Here is a 23553-nt window from a genome sequence, read left to right as displayed (position 1 = left end):
TCTAATCACACCACAATGCTAATAATTTCTATATCTGCCTGAGATGTAACTGCATGCCGAGTTTTGCAGCAATGCAACACCCCAGAGGGGTATCCCAGATACTTGACAAATGTAAAGAGCTGGGAGGGACAAGTGATGACTTGTTATGGCAGCACTTACCAGGCTCTGGTCCCTGAGGGATGACACGTAGCCAAGGCCAGAGTAGGATCGCAGGCCAGCTTTGACACCCCTAGGATAGGAAATGCCAATAAACAGGATGAGGGGGATAGTAGTTATCATGGGTGACACCACCATTCCCACACACCCATACGCTACATGGTGGAGAATGAACACAGACACTGGTGTATAGTACCTCGGGTCCCCAGGAACAGTTAGGGCCCGGTATAAACTTTATATAACTTTTGCAAACAATTATTTACAGCAATTCTGTACAATCCTTCTCAGTGCAGGTAGAACAGAGATCAGAGGTCAGGGAGGATACACACGATGAAACCGGTCCTACAGTCTGCGTGGCTCCTGGACAGGGGACATATCGGAGGAGGAAAGGGGGCAGGGGTCACTCCACAGACACTCTGGTGGTATTTGATTACTTTACAGATTAGCACAATGTGAAGGATTGTAGTGCTAATAATGTGTTTTTGACTACTTATCTTCATCTAGATATGGGGCATTAGTTAAGAAAGTGGAGTTTAGGATCACTACAACTATCAGGATATTTTGGCAAAAACCTGCTGATCTTTGTTAGAAAGACGGAGATGAGAAATAATTTTGCTCTCCAATATGATAGTAACAAAAAAAATATTGTACATCCAAATTTAACAACACATCTAAGCAAGATGGCCACCACTTTACAGTGAAACCTAAGCACAAACTGTTGACCACCTTGCTGTCACACGTGCAGTCACCATCCGCTGTCGGTGCATAGTCTCCTAATACAATAATAATGATGCAAAGTAGGTAGACATGCAGGGACTGCTCGGGCTATAGACAGGTCTGTATCTGCCACTAGGCACTAGGTACTGGATGTCCAGTATCTTGGGTGGTGCCTTATAGCGGGTGGGGGGAAACCAGCAAACAAAGAGAATTTTTAAAACATTTTTTTTAAATGCCAAACCTTATGGCCCACTGGACTGTATAAAAAAACTACCATATTTCTGGGAGGCAAAAAGGGATACATAAATAGCCAATACACAGAGAACAGGGATAGAGTAAGAGGGAAGGAGACGCGTAATGCTCTTCGTCAACTCCGCAGCCCAAGCGCTGATTGGTGGACAGAGAGAGCACACTTGAATTGTCACACTGCTCTGTCAACTTATCAGATTGGCTCCGGGCCACAGGCAACAGCAGTGTTAATTTTACAACACTGCTTACACTGTTTCATCATGTTCAGCTTTCATCTCATGGGGAAGGTTAGGCACAGACCGCATTCATTCTGGAGAGGGCATAACGGTCATGGACACAGCCTTGGTCACTGCACTTTCCTGGAGGAGGGGAAGCACTGGCAGAGAGTCATGCCTGCAGCCTAATAGATTGGAGTGATCATTTGAATATTTAGGACCATAAAGGAGCTTTACTTCATAGACATATCATATCTAATATGCATGTAAAGTAAAGCTCCCTTAGACTGCGTTCACGCGGCCGCTAATCCTAGTGTTAGCCAGCCATGTGGACGAGATTTCTCAGCAATCACATCCACACGGGACGGCGAATCCGCTGCGGCAAAGCCGGCACAAGCCGACCCTGCAGCGCGAATTTGCCAGCAACAGCATATCCATTCTTTTTTTTCTTCCTCTGCGGCCGCGCTCTCCTCTATGGGATTACCGGCCGCAGCGGAAAAGCATAACTTGGAATAAAGGCTAGATAGCTCAACCATGGTAAGTCTTGGTCTTAGCAGACCGTAAGGCATTTTTCACAAAGATTGCAGTGATTGAAATCAATCTAAATACGTTTTGCTCTTATTTTGTCAGATTATAACTACAGGAATATGCGGTTCAGATGAACATGCACTCACTGCCAATCTCAAAGACGTTACGTTTCCAGTCATTCTCGGTCATGAAGGTGTTGGAATTGTGGAAAGTGTGGGTGAAGGCGTTAAAGATTTTAAACCAGGTATGACATGATGCTTTACTGAAACTGATTTCTTTTTCTGTACGATTTACTGTTCTGTATATTTTGTTTGTCACTTTAAAGAGGACCTTTCATTTTTAAAGTAAGAAAGGCTGGCTGCATAGCTCTGTCACCGTGGCCCTGCTGACTCTTCACCACTCATGGTCAATAGTTGATATCAGGCTGTCAATCAAATCTAAAGTCGTCCACTGACAGTGAGTAGTGAAAACTGCCCACTTGATATATTCACAGTGCTGGGAACAAGTCCAGAGAAGACCCCGTCTCAGTGAAGAAGTTGAGTTAAAAAAAAAAAAAGGAAATGGAACAGAATCAGCAGGCCATGGCTGCTGAACTATGCAGCCAGCCTCGCTCACTTTATACCATGACAGATTCTCTAAAAGTATGTGATACAGGTTTGATCTCGACACTACATTAACCCCTTGAGTGGCGGGTTTCCTACCACCCTGTCGTGCCCACCAGGGCAGGTTTTTTAAAATGGTCTAATCATTGAATTTCAACTAGTTTTGCAGTTGCGTCTCAAGAGCCATAACTTTTTCATTTTTCCATTGACATGTCCATATGAGGGCTTGTTTTTTGCGGGACAAGTTGTGATTTTTTAAACAGGGGGGAGGAAAAAAAGAAATGGGGAAAAAAGAAAAAAAGGGGCCATGTCATTAAGGGGTTAAATAATGTATAAACTTCCTCCTCTGGGTCATTACGATGCACACGGATACCACATGTGTGATTGTATTTTTGATTTTTTACAAAGTAAAGGGAGACAAGTGTTTTTATAATTTTTTAAATAATTTTTTTCCTTTTTTTTTTTTAATTTTTTTTTTGTCCCTTTAGGGGACTTCCACAGGGACCCATCAGGACCCCTGATCACATTCTGGGGGTCCGATGGTGACAGCCCTTTACATGCTGCAGTGACAGCCCTTTACATGCTGCAGTCACATAGACTGCAGCATGTAAAGGGTTAACACAGCAGAGATCGGAGGTTTTCTCTGATCTCTGCTGTAAGAGCAGGTACCTAGCTGTCCTCTCACAGCCAAGCACTAAGCTCTCCCTGCCACAGAGACCATCGGCTTGCTTCTGACAAGCCGATGGTCTCTATGGCAACCTGTAAACAAAGCAGGAGATTGCCGGCATATCTGCAATATCTTCTGCTGGTTTTTCAAAGCCCTTGCTTTGTTCTCTGTGGGTCTGTGCAGGCAGAGCACACTGCCACAGCTTGTGGCATTGTGCTCTGCAGCTCCCATAGTGATACATAGCCCGGAAATCTTCCGGGCAATGTTGCTATGAGCAGTGGAGCTCGTCACGGAAATTTTCCGGGCATGCCACTCAAGGAGTTAAAGGGGTTTTGACATGACCATAATATGGAAGGTGGATCTTTAGGATAGACCATCAATATCTGAACGGTGAGGGTCCAATTCCTAGTCCACACAGATTAGAGTTTGATACTGTGTCTTATGGAACAGCCATCAATATTACCGTGTTTCCACAAAGACCTACCCCTAAAATAAGTCATACCCTGATTTTCGGGGGTGGGAGGAGGGGGCTCAAAGTATAAGTCCTACCCTGAAAATATGCTATGGCTATGATTGGTTCATCGAGCATCACAGTGATTGGCTAAACTGTGGGGCTCATGCACCAATCAGAGCAGTCACTTGCTGGAGGCGAGGTTTTCAAACCCTGTTACCAGCAAGCAATGTTCTGTCAGCGACTGAGAACTGGATGGAAACCTGGAGGAACTGTGGAGACCAGCGGGAGGTACCCAGGCGGTGCCAGCTAGGTAAGTATAAGATATCCCCCGACAATTAGACCCTGTGTCTCTTTTGAGTCAAAAATGAATATAAGACACGGTCTCATTTTCAGAGAAACATAGTACAATGCTAGAAAACTACTAGAATAGACCATAAAGATTTACATTGCAACTGATGAAAACCATCCATCCTATATAGATTTTTCTGTAAAAAGAAGTTGTTAGAATATTGGACAGCCCACATAGACGTAGAGAGAAGGTAGTAGAGGGAAAAAGAGAATACAAAAACTGTTCAAAAACTAATTTCACAAAGCAAATGTAAAAAATGCCCACAGAAATTTTTTTGTCAAGCTTATATTTAAAGAAAAGGTTTGAACTCCCCGTGTTTTTCCTTAAATATTAAGGACAAATACCTATTTACCTGAAAACATATCCATGGATCACACTTCTATGTGACACCACCAAATACCTAAACTATAGTAATTTAAAACAAAAGTCTATAAATCTCAACAAAATTCAAAATATCAAGTTTTGCTGTATGGAAATCTTATATAATTGAAGGAATTTATCTGAGAGGAGGTAAATTTGAAGAAATTTAGGGAAATTGTTAGGTTTTTTAAACATTTTTGGCAATAAGAACATGTGATCACTGAGGTTTGTCAAATGGCCAGATAGGCCAAATAATTCATTTAACTGTATTACCAGTATGGGCCAATATAGAGCGCTATTTTAAACTTCAGATCATTGCATTAAAATTTCATCTCTATGTTGTCTGCTTGGTATACAAAAGAGCCCATGCTCATATAGGTTGGTCATAATTTGGAACAGCATTACTCAGAATCCATTTCCTTCTGTCACAGCAGTTTATATAGAAACATAATGTAAGACTGTCCCTGACAAACAATATCATACATTATCCTACAGGTGATAAGGTTATCCCACTTTTTCTTGGACAGTGTGACCAATGTCCCACCTGCAAAGACCCAAGAGGCAATATCTGTGTGTTAAAGTAAGTGAATCTAAATCTCAATTACTGCACATATTTTCATTGTATATATTATTTGGTTACATATAAACAATATATCACAGTGCTTGGAAGTCAGTGTTAGAACTGTTTAGAGGCGTAACTTGAAGATTCTGGGCCCCAATGCAAAATCTGTAACAGGGCCCCCAAATACAATGTTTTATTCATAGTACTGGGCTTTAAATATGGAGAAGAGAGGCCTTATGGGACCCTATAGGAATGCCCTTTTTAGAACAGATGCACTATATATACATACCTATTAACATGAATATGTATGTGTCTGTATATAGATATCGATATATATAGATATAGATATATATAGATATCTATATATAAATATATAATTTTAGTGGTACTTAGTGTATATAGAAGCAAATGTGGAGGTTTTAAATAAGGTGAATGTAGTTAATAATTCAAACCTTTGCGTATACTTTCATATACAGCATTGTGCACAGTTATCTATCGGTGAAAAAAAAAAAAAGTCTCCTAGTGTCAGGCCTCATGTCCACGAGCTTAAAATCCGCAGCATTTCTCCCGCATGCGGATCCGCGCCCCATAGGGATGCATTGGACACCTGCAGGTAGTTAAATACCTGCGGATGTCATTTTTCCCGTCAGGCGCGGATCCGAGTGTGGAAAAAAAATGGACACGCTCCATTTTAGTGTGGGTCTCCCGCGGGGACGGCTCTCGCAGGCTTCTATTGAGGCCTATGGCAGCCGTCCGGATCCGCGGGAGACCCGTACTAGAATTAAACTCACCTGCTCCGGACGATGTCCACGGGAAAAGTTAGGCCCGCCATAGATTCTTCATGTAGAATCCGTAGCGGGTCCCTCCTGCCCAGTGGACATGAGGCCTAAAAATCAGAATTAACTCACCTGCTCCGGACGATGCAGATCGGATTCTACATGAAGAATTAGTGGCGGGCCTGATTTTCCCCATGGACATGAGGCCTCATTGTTGCATTTGTTGGTTATAGAATCTGATTTCTTAATGATTAGATTTATCCAGCTATAGTAGTGGAAATACTGACACATTTGGACTGTAAATATGAAAGTATGTTCTTTGTAGCCTGGTTCTGCAGTCCTGCTCTCTCCACTTGTCCTTCTGATGGAAGAGAGAATGACTGTTGGATCTTGGAGCAAATAGTTCTGCGCATGAGACCTAAAACAGAAGGAAACCAGACTATTTGCAGAGCTGCATCATTTTGGTTACTAATATCTTTTCCATTAGTTAACCAAGTATCTGCTCCTTCCACATAATATTACTTGTAACTTTCCCTACAATTCTCTCTCTAATACCAGAGCCGGCAAACCTGCAGGTTTGATGTCTGATGGAACAACCAGATTTACTTGCAAAGGAAGGCAAATCCACCACTTTGCGTCCACCAGCACATTTAGTGAATACACTGTTGTACATCAACATAACCTTGTGAAAATTGATGATGAGACACGGCTAGGTAGCGTCTGCCTCATTGGGTGCTGCTTCACTACAGGATTTGGATCTGCTGTAAAGACTGCTCAGGTACAACGTGAGATAATCTGGATAGTTTGTATTTATACAGTGGCTCTGTGTATAGACACTATTGATCTAAGGCCGCTATCACATCTGGGCTGGGACCTCCATCACAGATCCGGCACAAAATACCAGAAGAAATAGCGCTGAGTGCAGCGCTTTTATGTCCGGTGAAAACTTGGACAGCTGAGCGGAACACCAAATGGACCCATTATGGTCAATGGGGTCTGTTTGGTGCGGTTTTGTTTCGTTGTAAGATGGATCCATTCGGCCAGAGAATTCCTCCTTCCTGCTCCCAGAATGGAGCAGGAAGATAAGATAAGCCTTATCTGTTATATCTATTTATAATTAGGATAGACTAAAGTTTTCATTGTGATTGTTGGGGATAAATGTGCATGCTTAAGACTGACTTGGGCACAACGATTATCGCTCAAAAATCGATCAAAGCCGTCTTTTGAGCGATAACCGTTGTGTCTAACTGCACTGACATTGTACAGTTTTCACTAACCAGTCGCTGATTGTTCTGTTTCAAAATGCTGAAAGACAACGATCAGCCTTATCAGGAGTTCAAAGCGGGATACAGCTGATACTATTGTTTCAGCTGTATACCGCTCCGTGAACAGCCAGGGTATGAAGAACACAGTGGTCCAGCTGTGTTCTGCATATCCCGCACGGAGCGCACAGCTGTATACCAGCTGGGCGCTCTGAGCAGAGAACAGCTGGTTGCAGAAGACAAGCGGCCCTGCTTGTCTTCTGCATACCCCTCTCAGAGCGCAAAGTGATCGCTCAACGTTTGAGCGATCATCTTGCCCTGTAAAGGCATACAACAATTATTGCTCAAAAGTCGCTCAAAAGACATCTTTTGAGCGATAATCGTCGTGTCTAAACCAGGCCTAAAGCCTGGCATTACTTGAATGCGGGAGGGAAGTAAACTTTTACCAGACGACTTCAGCAGGGACTTATCTTACCTAGGAACAAAGGATTAGACACTGCATCAGACTGGGGTGCCTAAAGCCAACCAGGAAACGTGACTGGGGGATCAGACTACAGTCACATGCAAATATTATCAGTTCAGTTTTAGGACTTTTAGATAGGTAGATACATAGATGGACAGATATGAGAGAAATAGATATAAGATAGATAGACAGCCAATCACAGCACTCGCTTGCTGGAGGCGGGGTATTCAAAGCCCCTTTACCAGGAAGAGAATGCTGTCAGCGCGTAGGACAAGGCAGCCTGCCGCAGCACTGGAGACCAGCACAAGGCACCAGGACGCCGTTGGATAGTTAAGTATAAGACACCCCTGAAAATAAGACACCGTGCCTCTTTTGGGGCAAAAATTAATATACAATAGTGTCTTTTTTTTCGGGGTAACATGGTAGATAGCTATTAGATAGATATGAGATAGATACATAGATAGATAGATATGACACAGATAGATAGCTATTAGATAGAGATAGGAGATAGATAGATAGATAGATAGATAGATAGATATTAGATCGATGGACAAACAGATAGATAGGAGATTGATAAATAGATAGATAGGAGATTGATAAATAGATAGATAGGAGATGGATAGATAGGAAATAGATAGATAGATATGAGATAGATAGATAGATAGAGAGATAGATATGAGATAGATAGATATGAGATAGATAGAAAGAAGATCGATAAATAGATAGATAGGAGATAGATGGATAGATATTAGATAGATATGACATAGATAGATAGATAGATAGATAGATAGATAGATATGAGATAGATAGATAGATATGAGATAGATAGATAGATAGAGAGATAGATATGAGATAGATAGATATGAGATAGATAGATAGAAAGAAAGAAGATCGATAAATAGATAGATAGGAGATAGATGGATAGATATTAGATAGATATGACATAGATAGATAGATAGATAGATATGACACAGATAGATAAATAGATAGATACAGAGAAATAGATAGATAGATAATCCACAACCTGCAGAGATAGGTCTGCAGCGTAAATCAATCTACGTTACAGATTTGAAATCTGCATCATGTCCATATATTCTGCAGATTGCCAGCACAATTGCAAAGTGTGAAATTAGCAAATCTGAAGAATTTCTGCACTGAAATCCTTGACAAAATACTGCACTATTTGGCATGTTTTTTGCTGTTGCAGATATAGGGCTGCAGATGAGCGTATGCACAAATATGCTTGCCTCAGCACTACGTATTTGCGCTGGGAATGACGTTAATGTGGGCGTGTGTGCATAGAACTATAGCGCCAGTGCATATGTGCGCGCAACACCTCCCACCCTGACTTAAAAGCCTACTTAGCCTAATAAGGTCTAGATGTGTTCTTATCCCTGCATATGCCCGTGTGTATTGCGAGCACATTTGCGCACCTCCCATAGACTTTTATGGGGACCTTTGGCTGAAATTCATGTGCAAGATGTGGAAATGTGTACAAACCCAATGAAACTAATGTGTTCTATTCTCTGTGTCTTGTACACACAAATACATGTGTCCATGTGAAGCCAGCTTAAATGACTGCAATTTGAACTCCAGGTTTTTACAATAACCTTTATTTTAACTCTATGCAGGTAAAACCAGGATCCACATGCGCGGTCTTTGGATTAGGTGGAGTTGGTCTCTCGGTTATCATTGGCTGTAAGACAGCAGGAGCTTCTCGGATCATTGCAATAGATGTTAAGAAAGATAAATTTGAAAAAGCTAAAGAGATTGGCGCAACAGAATGTATCGCCCCACAAGACTGTGACAAACCCATCGCACAGGTGCTGGTTGAACAAACTGGTGGCGGAGTAGACTATGTGTTTGAATGCATTGGCAATATTGAGACTATGGTAAGTAAATGTCACTGTAGGAAGTTGTATCTGTAGATAGCTACAAGACAATTTATTATATACATTCAGGTGTGGAACCACTGTGTCGTTCCTCTGAGCCGGGAACCACCCGGCAGGACTGACAGCCGACCCAGAGACTGGATGCTTACTCCTTGGCGTGAGGCTTGGTACGAGAGACTGGAACTGAGCTAGCACTGAGCTGGTGAGGGATAATGAAGTCCCTGCCTAACAGAGCAGAGTGATCGTCCCGACAAGGACACCCCTGAACTGGAACCTGGGCACTTTATAACCCTGTCAAGGCCCTAACCAGAACAGGACATATCAAGCAGAAACGGGAACCAAGGACATGAGCAGGAACAAGAGATCTGGATGAAGCACAAGTAGCTAACAGCTACAGCGGACTTGAGATCAGTTATAACAGAGATACTGCAGGAGCAGCAGCCACAAGCCGTCATAGGAGTACAACAACCCGGAATCACTGGATAGCAAAACTGGGGAAGCTATATAGTGGAGTGGTTGGCAAACAGCCTCCAGCTGAGCAGAGTAGTGAGGAACTGTTAACTCCGGAGATGCTGAAGCAAAATAAATACAAACTCAGATAACAGGGCAGAGCAGCAGACCTGTCTGCTATACCTAACACTAATTCTCCATAGCACACACTTAAATAGCAGTGTCATGGAGGATATTATGCAGCAGTACTGCGCAGTGTAGAAGTCATTTCAGTAGCTGTGGGACAGTGAACCACTTAGTATTAGTTGCAGTCATGTTTGTATGAGTCTTCCTGCTTTTGTCTCCCTCTTCTTCCCCCTCTCCTCTTCATAGATTTCTATAGGCAGTATGAGTCATCACCCTCCTCTACTTTGTGTGGTTTTTATGTATATCTCTGTTACTAGAGATGGCATCACTTGACAACAGGCAATGAACACCAATTTAGTAGGAAGGGAGACCATTAGTGGGCAACAATTTAGAGTAATATTTCAGCCCAAAAAACAGGTAAATAAAGTGATTTACACTTTTGCTAGTTATAGCACTGGCTATCATATTAACACAAGTTGTCTCTAGTTGTGTGGACCATGTAAGTTATACATTTCATTACTACTGTATGCTTGTGTCCTACAGACTTCTGCCATACATGCAAGTAACTATGCTTATGGGACAACGGTATTTATTGGAATTTCGGGTTTAGCAAAAACCATTACGTTTGATCCAATGATATTGCTGACTGGGCGCACAATAAAAAGCTCATTATTTGGAGGTATAGTAGTGGATATTTGTTTGATTCTTGCTACAATCCTTTTGCATGACAAACTATGTAGATTGCGATATTAAGCTGTTTTTAAACCTGCTATAGTCATAGCACATAAAATTGGCAAAAAGTGCAAAGTCAAAAAGTAAAAAATAATTCCTCTTAGGGAGAATGCACACGGGCGGAAATTCCGCAGTGGGATTTCTTGCAGAATTTCCGCCTGTGTATGCTGCCATAGGATTGCATTAGATTGGATTTGACCGTGTGAAAACTCTCGCGGTAAACAAATCTCAGCATGTCCTATTTCTGCGCGAGTCTCGCAGATCCCGCATAGAAACATCACCTCTGACACGCCGGCTCTGCTCTGCGCATGTGCCGCCTGGGCAGCAGTCGGCACATAGCAGAGCGGAGGAGACACCGGAGGAGGTGAGCCACGGGGGGCCACTGCAGGGGATAGCTCCATCCCGCTGCGAGAATTCTCGCAGGTGGATCCGACCCTGACGTCCACATGAGGCCTTAGTCATCTACAGTAAGAAGTAAACAAGAACCCTTGATGCGGGTTGTGAGCTTGTGTATTTTGACAAAAATATTAACCAATACCTTGTATTTATCAATTTTTATCAGTAACAACATGCAGTGCGTCTTTGAATGCTGGGGGAGCCCAGGATGCTAGTGCCAGTGTGGTTCACCTATGAGGTGCAGGGCAGCCTGCTGCATTAAAGTATGGCATTAATAGGTTGTAAGCCTGTATGGTGCCCTACACATATTATGTGGCCCGACACCCTTAATATGCCCTTTTTTATACAAGAATAGTACTAAGCAGCCGCCCTCCTCAATATAAGGAAGGTGTGTGCATGACTGTCCATGAGTACCTTCACCGGTGCTATTGCTCCTCCATATAGCAGCTTGGCTGTACTCATGTTTGGGATGTGGCCTTCTTGTACTAGTATATTAGTAAGTTTCTGTGATTCTTTTTTTCCCCTTAGTCATCTAGGATAATGGAAAATGATTTGCCCATATAATAATAATAATAATAATCTTTATTTGTATAGCACCAACTTATTCCGCAGCGCTTTCAGGCATGGATAAATGCAAAACAATACAACAATTACAATGTAAGGTACATTGGGTTAGACACAAATGGGTTGGGGGAGATACAGGAGGTTCAAGGGGTGGGGGGAGCAAGGCATGGAGAACACAGGCAATAGGGAATTTCATGTGCAGATCAATTATTAGAAGGTGCACGGGGTGGGACACCAGGTCAGGATATTTGGTATGCTTCCCTGAAGAGGTGCGTTTTTAAGGCACGTCTGAAATTTCGTGCATCGGGAATTGTCCGGATGCCTTGGGGTAGAGCATTCCAGAGGATGGGTGCTGCTCTGGTGAAGTCCTGGAGACGAGCATGTGAGGTTCGTATTACAGGGGTGTTTAGTCTGAGTGTGTTAGCCATTTGGAGTGAGCGGGCTGGGTGGTGTACTGACAGTAGGGAGGCGATGTATGCTGGCGTAGCGCCATGCAGAGCTTTGTGAGTGAGGTAGAGGAGTTTAAATTTAGTTCTGCAGTGTATGGGCAGCCAATGCAGTGACTGGCATAATGCAGAGGCGTCTGAGTATTGACTGGATAGAAAAATGAACCTAGCTGCTGCATTTAGTATGGATTGGAGTGGAGCGAGTTTGATGCGGGGGAGGCCGATGAGTAGCGAGTTGCAGTAGTCAAGCCTGGAGTGGATGAGGGCGACCACGAGCGTCTTTAGCGTATTCGTGGTTAGGAATGGATGTATTTTAGCAATACCGTATATACTCGAGTATTAGCCGACCTGAGTATAAGCCGAGACAATAAGTTTCACCACAAAAAACTGGGAAAACTTATTGACTCGAATATAAGCCGAGCTATACTCCAGTATATACTAGGTAAAAAAAAAACCTCCATACTCACCTCCCAGGCGGTGTCTGTGCGATAAGCTGCTTGAATTCTCCCCGCTGTCATCCCCTGCTGTCCTCTCTGCTCGGCTCTGTCAGTGCTGTGTAAGTAAGCACTGTGATTGGATTGAGCGTCAGCCAATCACAGCTGGTGCTTGATCCAATCACAGCGCTAACTTACACAGCACTGACAGCAGGGGATTTGAAAGCCGAGCAGGGAGATGACAGCGGTGAGAATTCTAAAGCAGCTTGATTGGCTGTGAATGATCGAATTCCGGCTGTGATTGGCTGGCGCTCACTCCAATCACAGCTCTTACTTACACAGCGCTGATGGTGGAGGATGACATAGCCGAGCAAAGAGGACGGTGCGGGATGACAGCGGAGAGAATTCAAGCAGTCTGTCGCACCGCCACCGGAGACAGAGACGCCGGCTGGGAGGTGAGAATGGAGGTTTTTTTTTAAAGCCTTCCCTGACTTGAATATAAGCTATGGGGGGCTTTTTCAGCTAAAAAAAAATGTGCTGAAAAACTAGGCTTATACTCGAGTATATACAGTATTTCTGAGATGCATGTGGCATGTTTGGGCATCAAAGTGATTTGTTCATATCAATGGTTATAATTAGAGATGAGCGAACGCGTTCGTCCGAGCTTGATATTCGTGCGAATATTAGGGTGTTCGGGATGTTCGTTATTCGTGACGAACACCATGCGGTGTTCTGGTTACTTTCACTTCCTTCCCTGAGACGTTAGCGCGCTTTTCTGGCCAATTGAAAGACAGGGAAGGCATTACAACTTCCCCCTGCAACGTTTAAGCCCTATACCACCCCCCTGCTGTGAGTGGCTGGCGAGATCAGGTGTTCGCCTAATATAAAAGTCGGCCCCTCCCGCGGCTCGCCTCAGATGCGGTGTGAGTTAGATGAGGGACAGTGCTGTTTATACCGGAGCTGCTGTAGGGAAAGAATTGGTAGTTAGTGTAGGCTTCAAGACCCCCCAAAGGTCCTTATTAGGGCCACTGATAGCTGTGTGTTGGCTGCTGTTAGCAGTGGGATTTTTTTTTTCTCAAAATCGCCTCTGCAGACCGTTGCACCTGGCATTAGGGACAGAAGTGCTGCATAGGCAGGGAGAGTGTTAGGAGTGAGTGTAGCCTTCAAGAACCTCAACGGTCCTTTCTAGGGCCATATTTATCCGTGTGCAGTACTGTCCAGGCTGCTGTTGGCTGTGCTGCATTTTTTTTGGGCTTCTCAAAATCGCCTCTGCAGAGCATTCCACCCTCCATTGATACTGCAGGGAAAGAATTGTATAGGCAGGGCCACAACACAGTTATTATTCATAGAATATACGCAGTGCTGCCTGTTGGTGGGAAAAAACTGAAAACAAATCTATTTGTCCAGCCTCTGTCCGTCCTTACGGGCGGTGGACACGTGTGAGCTGCGTGAAAAACATTGCTAAATCATACGCAGCCAGCTACGCTTTACTGCTGGCTTCGCCATTTGCTTTCCTTAATTGGGAAAAAAAATACCTGCTCTCCAAGAGTTATAATAACTCTGCTACCCTCACGTTCTGTGACACATAAGCAGGGACACAGCACAGTTATTAAACTTCTCAGGTTCATTGAATATACGCAGTGCTGCCTGTTGGTGGGAAAAAACTGAAAAGAAATCTATTTGTCCAGCCTGTGTCCGTCCTTACGCCTGTGGAGACGTGTGAGCTGCGTGAAAAACATTGCTAAATCATACGCAGCCAGCTACGCTTTACTGCTGGGTTCGCCATTTGCTTTCCTTAATTGGGAAAAAAAATACCTGCTCTGCCACAGTTAATAACTCTGCTACCCTCACGTTCTGTGACACATAAGCAGGGACACAGCACAGTTATTAAACTTCTCAGGTTCATTGAATATACGCAGTGCTGCCTGTTGGTGGGAAAAAACTGAAAAGAAATCTATTTGTCCAGCCTGTGTCCGTCCTTACGCCTGTGGAGACGTGTGAGCTGCGTGAAAAACATTGCTAAATCATACGCAGCCAGCTACGCTTTACTGCTGGGTTCGCCATTTGCTTTCCTTAATTGGGAAAAAAAATACCTGCTCTCCAAGAGTTATAATAACTCTGCTACCCTCACGTTCTGTGACACATAAGCAGGGACACAGCACAGTTATTAAACTTCTCAGGTTCATTGAATATACGCAGTGCTGCCTGTTGGTGGGAAAAAACTGAAAAGAAATCTATTTGTCCAGCCTGTGTCCGTCCTTACGCCTGTGGAGACGTGTGAGCTGCGTGAAAAACATTGCTAAATCATACGCAGCCAGCTACGCTTTACTGCTGGCTTCGCCATTTGCTTTCCTTAATTGGGAAAAAAAAATACCTGCTCTGCCACAGTTAATAACTCTGCTACCCTCACGTTCTGTGACACATAAGCAGGGACACAGCACAGTTATTAAACTTCTCAGGTTCATTGAATATACGCAGTGCTGCCTGTTGGTGGGAAAAAACTGAAAAGAAATCTATTTGTCCAGCCTGTGTCCGTCCTTACGCCTGTGGAGACGTGTGAGCTGCGTGAAAAACATTGCTAAATCAGACGCACCCAGCTACGCTTTACTGCTGGCTTCGCCATTTGCTTTCCTTAATTGGGAAAAAAAAATACCTGCTCTGCCACAGTTAATAACTCTGCTACCCTCACGTTCTGTGACACATAAGCAGGGACACAGCACAGTTATTAAACTTAGATAATTCATTCACTAGAGGCAGTGGGGCCTTTCGTTTTCCAAAAAGGGCAAAAATTATATTTGGCCTGCAGTCTTGCGCCAATTTATTTCCTGCCTGGGAAATCTAATCACTGGTAATACAGCATGCTGAGGGGTAGGGGTAAGCCTAGAGGACGTGGACGTGGACGTGGCCGAGGACGCGGAGGGCCAAGTGAGGGTGTGGGCACAGGCCAAGCTCCTGATCCAGGTGTGTCGCAGCTGTCTGCTGCGCGATTAGGAGAGAGGCACGTTTCTGGCGTCCCCACATTCATCGCCCAATTAATGGGTCCACGCGGGAGACGGTTATTAGAAAATGAGCAGTGTGAGCAGGTCCTGTCCTGGATGGCAGAAAGTGCTTCGAGCAACCTATCGTCTACCCGCAGTTCTGCGCCGTCCACTGCTGCCAATCCGAATCCTCTGTCTGCTGCTCCTCCTTCCTCCCAGCCTCCTCACTCCACTACAATGACACCTGCTCAGGAGCGGGAACACTCCCAGGAACTGTTCTCGGGCCCCTGCTTAGATTGGGCAGCAGCGGTTCCTCTCCCACCAGAGGAGTTTATCGTCACTGATGCCCAACCATTCGAAAGTTCCCGGGGTCCGGGGGAAGAGGCTGGGGACTTCCGCCAACTGTCTCAACAACTTTCTGTGGGTGAGGAGGACGATGACGATCAGACACAGTTGTCTTGCAGTGAGGTAGTAGTAAGGGCAGTAAGTCCCAGGGAGCAGCGCACAGAGGATTCGGAGGAAGAGCAGCAGGACGATGAGGTGACTGACCCCACCTGGTGTGCAACGCTTACTCAGGAGGACAGGTCTTCAGAGGGGGAGTCAAGGGCATCAGCAGGGCAGGTTGCAAGAGGCAGTGCAGTGGCCAGGGGTAGAGGCAGGGCCAGACCGAATAATCCACCAAGTGTTTCCCAAAGCGCCCCCTCGCGCCATGCCACCCTGCGGAGGCCGAGGTGCTCTAAGGTCTGGCAGTTTTTCACAGAGACGCCTGACGACCGACGAACAGTGGTGTGCAACCTTTGTCGCGCAAAGCTCAGCCGGGGAGCCAACACCAACAGCCTCACCACCACCACCATGCGCAGACATATGATGGCCAAGCACCCCGCAAGGTGGGACAAAGGCCGTTCACCGCCTCCGGTTTGCACCCCTGCCTCTCCCCCTGTGCCCCAACCTGCCACTGAGATGCAACCCCCCTCTCAGGACACAGGCACTACCGCCTCATGGCCTGCACCCACACCCTCATCTCCGCTGTCCTCGGCCCCATCCAGCAGTGTAGTTCAGCGCACCGTTCAGCCGTCGCTTGCGCAAGTGTTCGAGCGCAAGCGCAAGTACGCCGCCACGCACCCGCACGCTCAAACGTTAACCCTCCGCATCGCAAAATTCATCAGCCTTGAGATGCTGCCGTATAGGGTTGTGGAAACGGAGTCCTTCAAAAGTATCATGGAGGCGGCGGCCCCGCGCTACTCAGTTCCCAGTCGCCACTACTTTTCCCGATGTGCCGTCCCAGCCCTGCACGACCACGTCTCCCGCAACATTGTGCGCGCCCTCACCAACGCAGTTACTGCCACGGTCCACTTAACTACGGACACGTGGACAAGCACAGGCGGGCAGGGCCACTATATCTCCCTGACGGCACATTGGGTGAATTTAGTGGAGGCTGGGACAGAGTCAGAGCCTGGGACCGCTCACGTCCTACCCACCCCCAGAATTGCGGGCCCCAGCTCGGTGGTGGTATCTGCGGAGGTGTATGCTTCCTCCACTAAAGCACCCTCCTCCTCCTCCTCCTCCTCTGTCTCACAATCAAGATGTGTTAGCAGCAGCATGTCGCCAGCAGTCGGTGTCGCGCGGTGTGGCAGCACAGCGGTGGGCAAGCGTCAGCAGGCCGTGCTGAAACTACTCAGCTTAGGCGATAAGAGGCACACGGCCCACGAACTGCTGCAGGGTCTGACACAGCAGACCGACCGCTGGCTTGCGCCGCTGAGCCTCCAACCGGGCATGGTCGTGTGTGACAACGGCCGTAACCTGGTGGCGGCTCTGCAGCTCGGCAGCCTCACGCACGTGCCATGCCTGGCCCACGTCTTTAATTTGGTGGTTCAGCGGTTTCTGAAAAGCTACCCACGCTTGTCAGACCTGCTCGTAAAGGCGCGCCGGCTCTGCGCACATTTCCGCAAGTCCCACACGGACGCTGCCACCCTGCGCACCCTGCAACATCACTTTAAGCTGCCAGTGCACCGACTGCTGTGCGACGTGCCCACACGGTGGAACTCTACGCTCCACATGTTGGCCAGGCTCTATGAACAGCGTAGAGCTATAGTCGAATACCAACTCCAACATGGGCGGCGCAGTGGGAGTCAGCCTCCTCAATTCCTTTCAGAAGAGTGGGCCTGGTTGGCAGACATCTGCCATGTCCTTGGTAATTTTGAGGAGTCTACCCAGGTGGTGAGCGGCGATGCTACAATCATTAGCGTCACCATTCCTCTGCTATGCATCTTGAGAAATTCCCTGCAAACCATAAAGGCAGCTGCTTTGCGCTCGGAAACGGGGGCGGGGGAAGACAGTATGCCGCTGGATAGTCAGAGCACCCTCCTGTCTATTTCTCAGCGCGTACAGGAGGAGGAGGAGGAGCATGAGGAGGATGAGGAGGAGGGGGAAGAGACAGCTTGGCCCGCTGCTGACGGTACACCGGCTGATTGCCTGTCATCCTTTCAGCGTGTATGGCCTGAGGAGGAGGAGGAGGATCCTGAAAGTGATCTTCCTAGTGAAGACAGCCATGTGTTGCGTACAGGTACCCTGGCACACATGGCTGACTTCATGTTAGGATGCCTTTCTCGTGACCCTCGCGTTGCACGCATTCTGGCCACTACGGATTACTGGGTGTACACACTGCTCGATCCACGGTATAAGGAGAACCTGCCCACTCTGATTCCCGAAGAGGAAAGGGGTTCGAGAGTGTTGCTATACCACAGGACCCTTGCGGACAAGCTGATGGTAAAATTCCCAGCCGACAGCGCTAGTGGCAGAAGGCGCAGTTCCGAGGGCCATGTTGCAGGGGATGTGCGTAGATCGAGCAGCATGTACATCCCAGGCAGTGCAACAGTCTTTAAGGGCCTGGCCAGCTTTATGGCTCCCCACCAAGACTGTGTCACCGCTCCCCAGTCACGGCTGAGTCGGCGGGAGTACTGTAAAAGGATGGTGAGGGAGTACGTAGCGGATCGCACGACCATCCTTGGTGACGCCTCTGCCCCCTACAACTACTGGGTGTCGAAGCTGGACACGTGGCCTGAACTAGCCCTGTATGCCCTTGAGGTGCTTGCTTGTCCTGCGGCTAGCGTGTTGTCGGAGAGGGTGTTTAGTGCGGCTGGGGGAATCATCACCGATAAGCGTAGCCGCTTGTCAACCGACAGTGCCGACAGGCTAACACTCATCAAGATGAACAAAGGCTGGATTTCGCCAGACTTCTGTTCTCCACCAGCGGACAGCAGCGATACGTAAGCAATACGTAGGCTGCACCCGCGGATGGAAGCTACGTTCTCTCTCACCATCCAAAACGGGGACATTTGTGCTTCATCAATCTGTGTCTAATATTCCTCCTCCTCCTCCTCCTGCTCCTCCTCCTGAAACCTCACGTAATCACGCTGAACGGGCAATTTTTCTTAGGGCCACAAGGCTCACTCAAATAATTTTTCAGAACAATTTTTATAAGTTTCAATTAGCTTAAAAGCGTTGGAACTTTAACTTGAACCAATTTTTCGTTACACTGGGCTGCCTCCAGGCCTAGTTACCACTTAAGCCACATTAACCAAAGCGATTCACCTGCCATCTTGGTTGGGCATGGCCAATTTTTACTGAGGTACATTAGTACTGTTGGTACACCAATTTTTTGGGGCCCTCACCTACAGTGTAATCATAGTAATTTCTATGTTCTTCGCCTGCACTCATGGTACAGAAAGGTGTGTGGGGTTGGCCTACAGTTTAGCTACATAAATGTCACTTGTGCCTTGGCTATACTAAGGCTACTGAAATGGAACGAAGACTGCGCTCCCGCTATACTGCTGCTTCAGAATTGTTACTGGGGCCTGTCTTGAGTGCTACTATTGCTTACATGGAACGAAGACTGCGCTCCCGCTATACTGCTGCTTCAGAATTGTTACTGGGGCCTGTCTTGAGTGCTACTATTGCTTACATGGAACGAAGACTGCGCTCCCGCTATACTGCTGCTTCAGAATTGTTACTGGGGCCTGTCTTGAGTGCTACTATTGCTTACATGGAACGAAGACTGCGCTCCCGCTATACTGCTGCTTCAGAATTGTTACTGGGGCCTGTCTTGAGTGCTACTATTGCTTACATGGAACGAAGACTGCGCTCCCGCTATACTGCTGCTTCAGAATTGTTACTGGGGCCTGTCTTGAGTGCTACTATTGCTTACATGGAACGAAGACTGCGCTCCCGCTATACTGCTGCTTCAGAATTGTTACTGGGGCCTGTCTTGAGTGCTACTATTGCTTACATGGAACGAAGACTGCGCTCCCGCTATACTGCTGCTTCAGAATTGTTACTGGGGCCTGTCTTGAGTGCTACTATTGCTTACATGGAACGGACACGTGGAGAGGACACGTAGTGCCTCAAAAACATCCCCCTCCTCCTCCAACAGGGAAAACATTGTTGGCAAATGCCTTTGCATTGGTTCGTCTGGCGGCAGTCCAAGAATTTCACCTTTACCGACACTACAAGAGAGCCCCCCCACCATCCCCCCGCCACGGCCCACTTAATCCTGGCCACATTCCGAAAACCAACAAAATACAACCGTGGTACTAGGTCCGCAGTCACCACCACATTACCACCAACGCGGTTACTGTTAAGGTGCATATAACCACGGACACGTGGAGAGGACACGTAGTGCCTCAAAAACATCCCCCTCCTCCTCCAACAGGGAAAACATTGTTGGCAAATGCCTTTGCATTGGTTCGTCTGGCGGCAGTCCAAGAATTTCACCTTTACCGACACTACAAGAGAGCCCCCCCACCATCCCCCCGCCACGGCCCACTTAATCCTGGCCACATTCCGAAAACCAACAAAATACAACCGTGGTACTAGGTCCGCAGTCACCACCACATTACCACCAACGCGGTTACTGTTAAGGTGCATATAACCACGGACACGTGGAGAGGACACGTAGTGCCTCAAAAACATCCCCCTCCTCCTCCAACAGGGAAAACATTGTTGGCAAATGCCTTTGCATTGGTTCGTCTGGCGGCAGTCCAAGAATTTCACCTTTACCGACACTACAAGAGAGCCCCCCCACCATCCCCCCGCCACGGCCCACTTAATCCTGGCCACATTCCGAAAACCAACAAAATACAACCGTGGTACTAGGTCCGCAGTCACCACCACATTACCACCAACGCGGTTACTGTTAAGGTGCATATAACCACGGACACGTGGAGAGGACACGTAGTGCCTCAAAAACATCCCCCTCCTCCTCCAACAGGGAAAACATTGTTGGCAAATGCCTTTGCATTGGTTCGTCTGGCGGCAGTCCAAGAATTTCACCTTTACCGACACTACAAGAGAGCCCCCCCACCATCCCCCCGCCACGGCCCACTTAATCCTGGCCACATTCCGAAAACCAACAAAATACAACCGTGGTACTAGGTCCGCAGTCACCACCACATTACCACCAACGCGGTTACTGTTAAGGTGCATATAACCACGGACACGTGGAGAGGACACGTAGTGCCTCAAAAACATCCCCCTCCTCCTCCAACAGGGAAAACATTGTTGGCAAATGCCTTTGCATTGGTTCGTCTGGCGGCAGTCCAAGAATTTCACCTTTACCGACACTACAAGAGAGCCCCCCCACCATCCCCCCGCCACGGCCCACTTAATCCTGGCCACATTCCGAAAACCAACAAAATACAACCGTGGTACTAGGTCCGCAGTCACCACCACATTACCACCAACGCGGTTACTGTTAAGGTGCATATAACCAGTCTGACTGGGGCATGCAGACACCTTGACAGAATGAATAGTGTGTGGCACATAGGTTCCCCATTGCTATGCCCACGTGTGCAGCTCCTGATGGCGGTGGCACAGGATTGTATTTCTCATTGCTTCTGTACAGCATTGTGGGCTATCGCCCCGCCCCTATTAAAGAGGGTCGCTACCTAGCCGTGCCAACCCTGTGCAGTGTGTGCCTGCGGTCCCTCGTCGTGGCAGACGCACTTCTAAATAGACATGAGGGTGGTGTGGCATGAGGGCAGCTGAAGGCTGCGCAGGGACAGTTTGGTGTGCGCTGTGGGGGGGAGGGGGTGCGGTTGGGCAGCATGTAACTCAGGAGAAGTGGCAGTGGAGTGTCATGCAGGCAGTGATTGTGCTTTGTTGGAGGTAGTGTGGTGCTTAGCAAAGGTATGCCATGCTAATGAGCGCTTTTCAGAAGTAAAAGTTGTTGGGAGGGGGGGGGGGCCCACTCTTGCCGCTATTGTGGCTTAATAGTGGGACCTGTGAACTTAGGATGCAGCCCAACATGTAGCCCCTCGCCTGCCCTATCCGTCACTGTGTCATTCCCATCACTTTCCTGAATTGCCCAGATTTTCACACATGAAAACCTTAGCGAGCATCGGCGAAATACAAAAATGTTCTGGTCGCCCATTGACTTCAATGGGGTTCGTTGTTCGAAACGAACCCTCGAGCATCACGGGAAGTTCGTTACGAATAACGAACACCCGAACATTTTGGTGTTCGCTCATCTCTAGTTATAATGTGTTAATTCTGGACAGGGAGTCCTCCATAGTAATGGTTAAAGAAGTTCTTTGCTTATGTGATATTACTAGCATTTATTGTATGTGTCATGTGCCACACATTGATTCCACACATGTTCTATTCATTAACTAAAATATGTCATTCCTTTTTAGGTGTGAAAAGTAAACAGTTTGTTCCACAGTTGGTTTCAGATTATAATGCAAAAAAGTTTGATTTGGACAAACTAGTGTCACATAAGCTACCACTAGAAAAGATCAATGAAGGATTTGATCTCATGCGAGCTGGTAAAAGGTATGTATTGTTTCTGCAATATGACTTCTCCATCTCAATTTCAGTACTTATTTAATATTATTAAGCGGGAGGAAGATAATTACCATGCTGAGTCTCAGCCCTAAGCAACACAACCCCCTGTTTGAGACACCATAGAAAACATATCCTTCAACTGAGTTTCTTTTTTAACTGGTTGGTTGACTGGGACCATTCTTTTTGTCTGTTGATGTGATCACATGACGGCCAGTTGAGTGGTACTTGGGGCCAGGGCTTTTTTTTTTTTTTTACAGAAGAACCAAATGGGAGTTTGGAGTGGGACAGTTGGTTTATGTAAGAGCACTTGCTGACTTGTTTCTCCTAATTTAAATGGGTATGTCTTGGTGATAGACTGTCTATGGTGGTTGAGGGCCCAAGAGTTCAAAAAATAATCTGATGTATTTTAACTATTTGTATGATGGCGCCTCCAACCCTTCCTCTCCTACACACACTGCAATATATGTATGGTCTAAAATAAAGAGCATGATACTACTGTTGGCAGACCATCAGACCAATCAACTCCTTAAACTCTTGATCTCGAGAATCTTTATGATTCATCACATCATTAGTTTCCATCATTGGTGCCTTTAACTAGAATTATATACAACCTATAGCCTATGTGATCTGTGATCTTCATTTAAATGTGCATTTTAAGATAACTTTTTTATTTTCCTTGCAGCCTTAGGACAATAATGACATTTTGACACTGCAATTGAAGTTCCCATATCTACTGTTTCTTGTACCATTGAAGTGGAGATGCTCAAAGAGACCACACCAATGTGTTTAATGTAATTCCATAATGTAGTCCTCCATTGCAGCTAAAATAAACGCATATGTGGATTTTAGCTATGAATTATTGTGGTATTCAGAACAGTGTTATGGTGTCACATAATAGAATATGTATAAGATGACAAGAAATAAAACCTGTTCTACTTCACTGCTGGTTTTGTTTCTCTTACTCAACATACTGTATCTGGTTATAGGCATCTCCTTTAGGCTACATTCACATAGTGTTAAAACTTTCATGCTGGGTTAGGGCGCCCACCCACTGGCGTTTGCGATTTTCGTGCGTGAAAAACGCAGCATTTTTGCGGCGTTTTTCCCGCGTTTTCCGCCGCGTTTTCGCGGCTTTTCCGTTAATTTCCATTGACTTTCATGGGTGCATTAGGAGAAAAATAAGGACACATATGCAACTGACAGTTCCTATGTTAAAAAACGCAACGCAACGCAAAAAAAAACGCCAGTGGACAGGAGTACATTCAATTCTAATTGCTCTTGAGAAAAAACGCAAAACGCAAAGAAAAAAAAATCGCCAGTGGGTGGGCGCCCTTA

At 46.3% G+C, this 23553-nt stretch overlaps 1 protein-coding gene across 2 annotated transcripts in view; it reads left to right on the top strand.

The window, feature by feature from the left end:
* Positions 1-23158, top strand: part of LOC136572957 (alcohol dehydrogenase 1-like) — a 31835-nt gene extending 8677 nt beyond the window's left edge. For both annotated transcript variants that reach the window (XM_066574006.1, XM_066574005.1), the window contains exons 4-10: positions 1968-2109; positions 4793-4877; positions 6194-6413; positions 8992-9252; positions 10372-10507; positions 22068-22206; positions 22901-23158. In XM_066574006.1, coding sequence (XP_066430103.1) covers positions 1968-2109; positions 4793-4877; positions 6194-6413; positions 8992-9252; positions 10372-10507; positions 22068-22206; positions 22901-22925 — 1008 coding nt within the window. In that variant the 3' untranslated portion in view covers positions 22926-23158. The remainder of the gene's footprint in view (positions 1-1967; positions 2110-4792; positions 4878-6193; positions 6414-8991; positions 9253-10371; positions 10508-22067; positions 22207-22900) is intronic.
* Positions 23159-23553: the final 395 nt, after the last annotated feature.

This window comes from Eleutherodactylus coqui, chromosome 7 (genome assembly GCF_035609145.1).
Source record: "Eleutherodactylus coqui strain aEleCoq1 chromosome 7, aEleCoq1.hap1, whole genome shotgun sequence".
Classification (NCBI taxonomy): Eukaryota; Metazoa; Chordata; class Amphibia; order Anura; family Eleutherodactylidae; genus Eleutherodactylus; species Eleutherodactylus coqui.
This window is presented reverse-complemented; position numbering and strand designations above follow the sequence as displayed.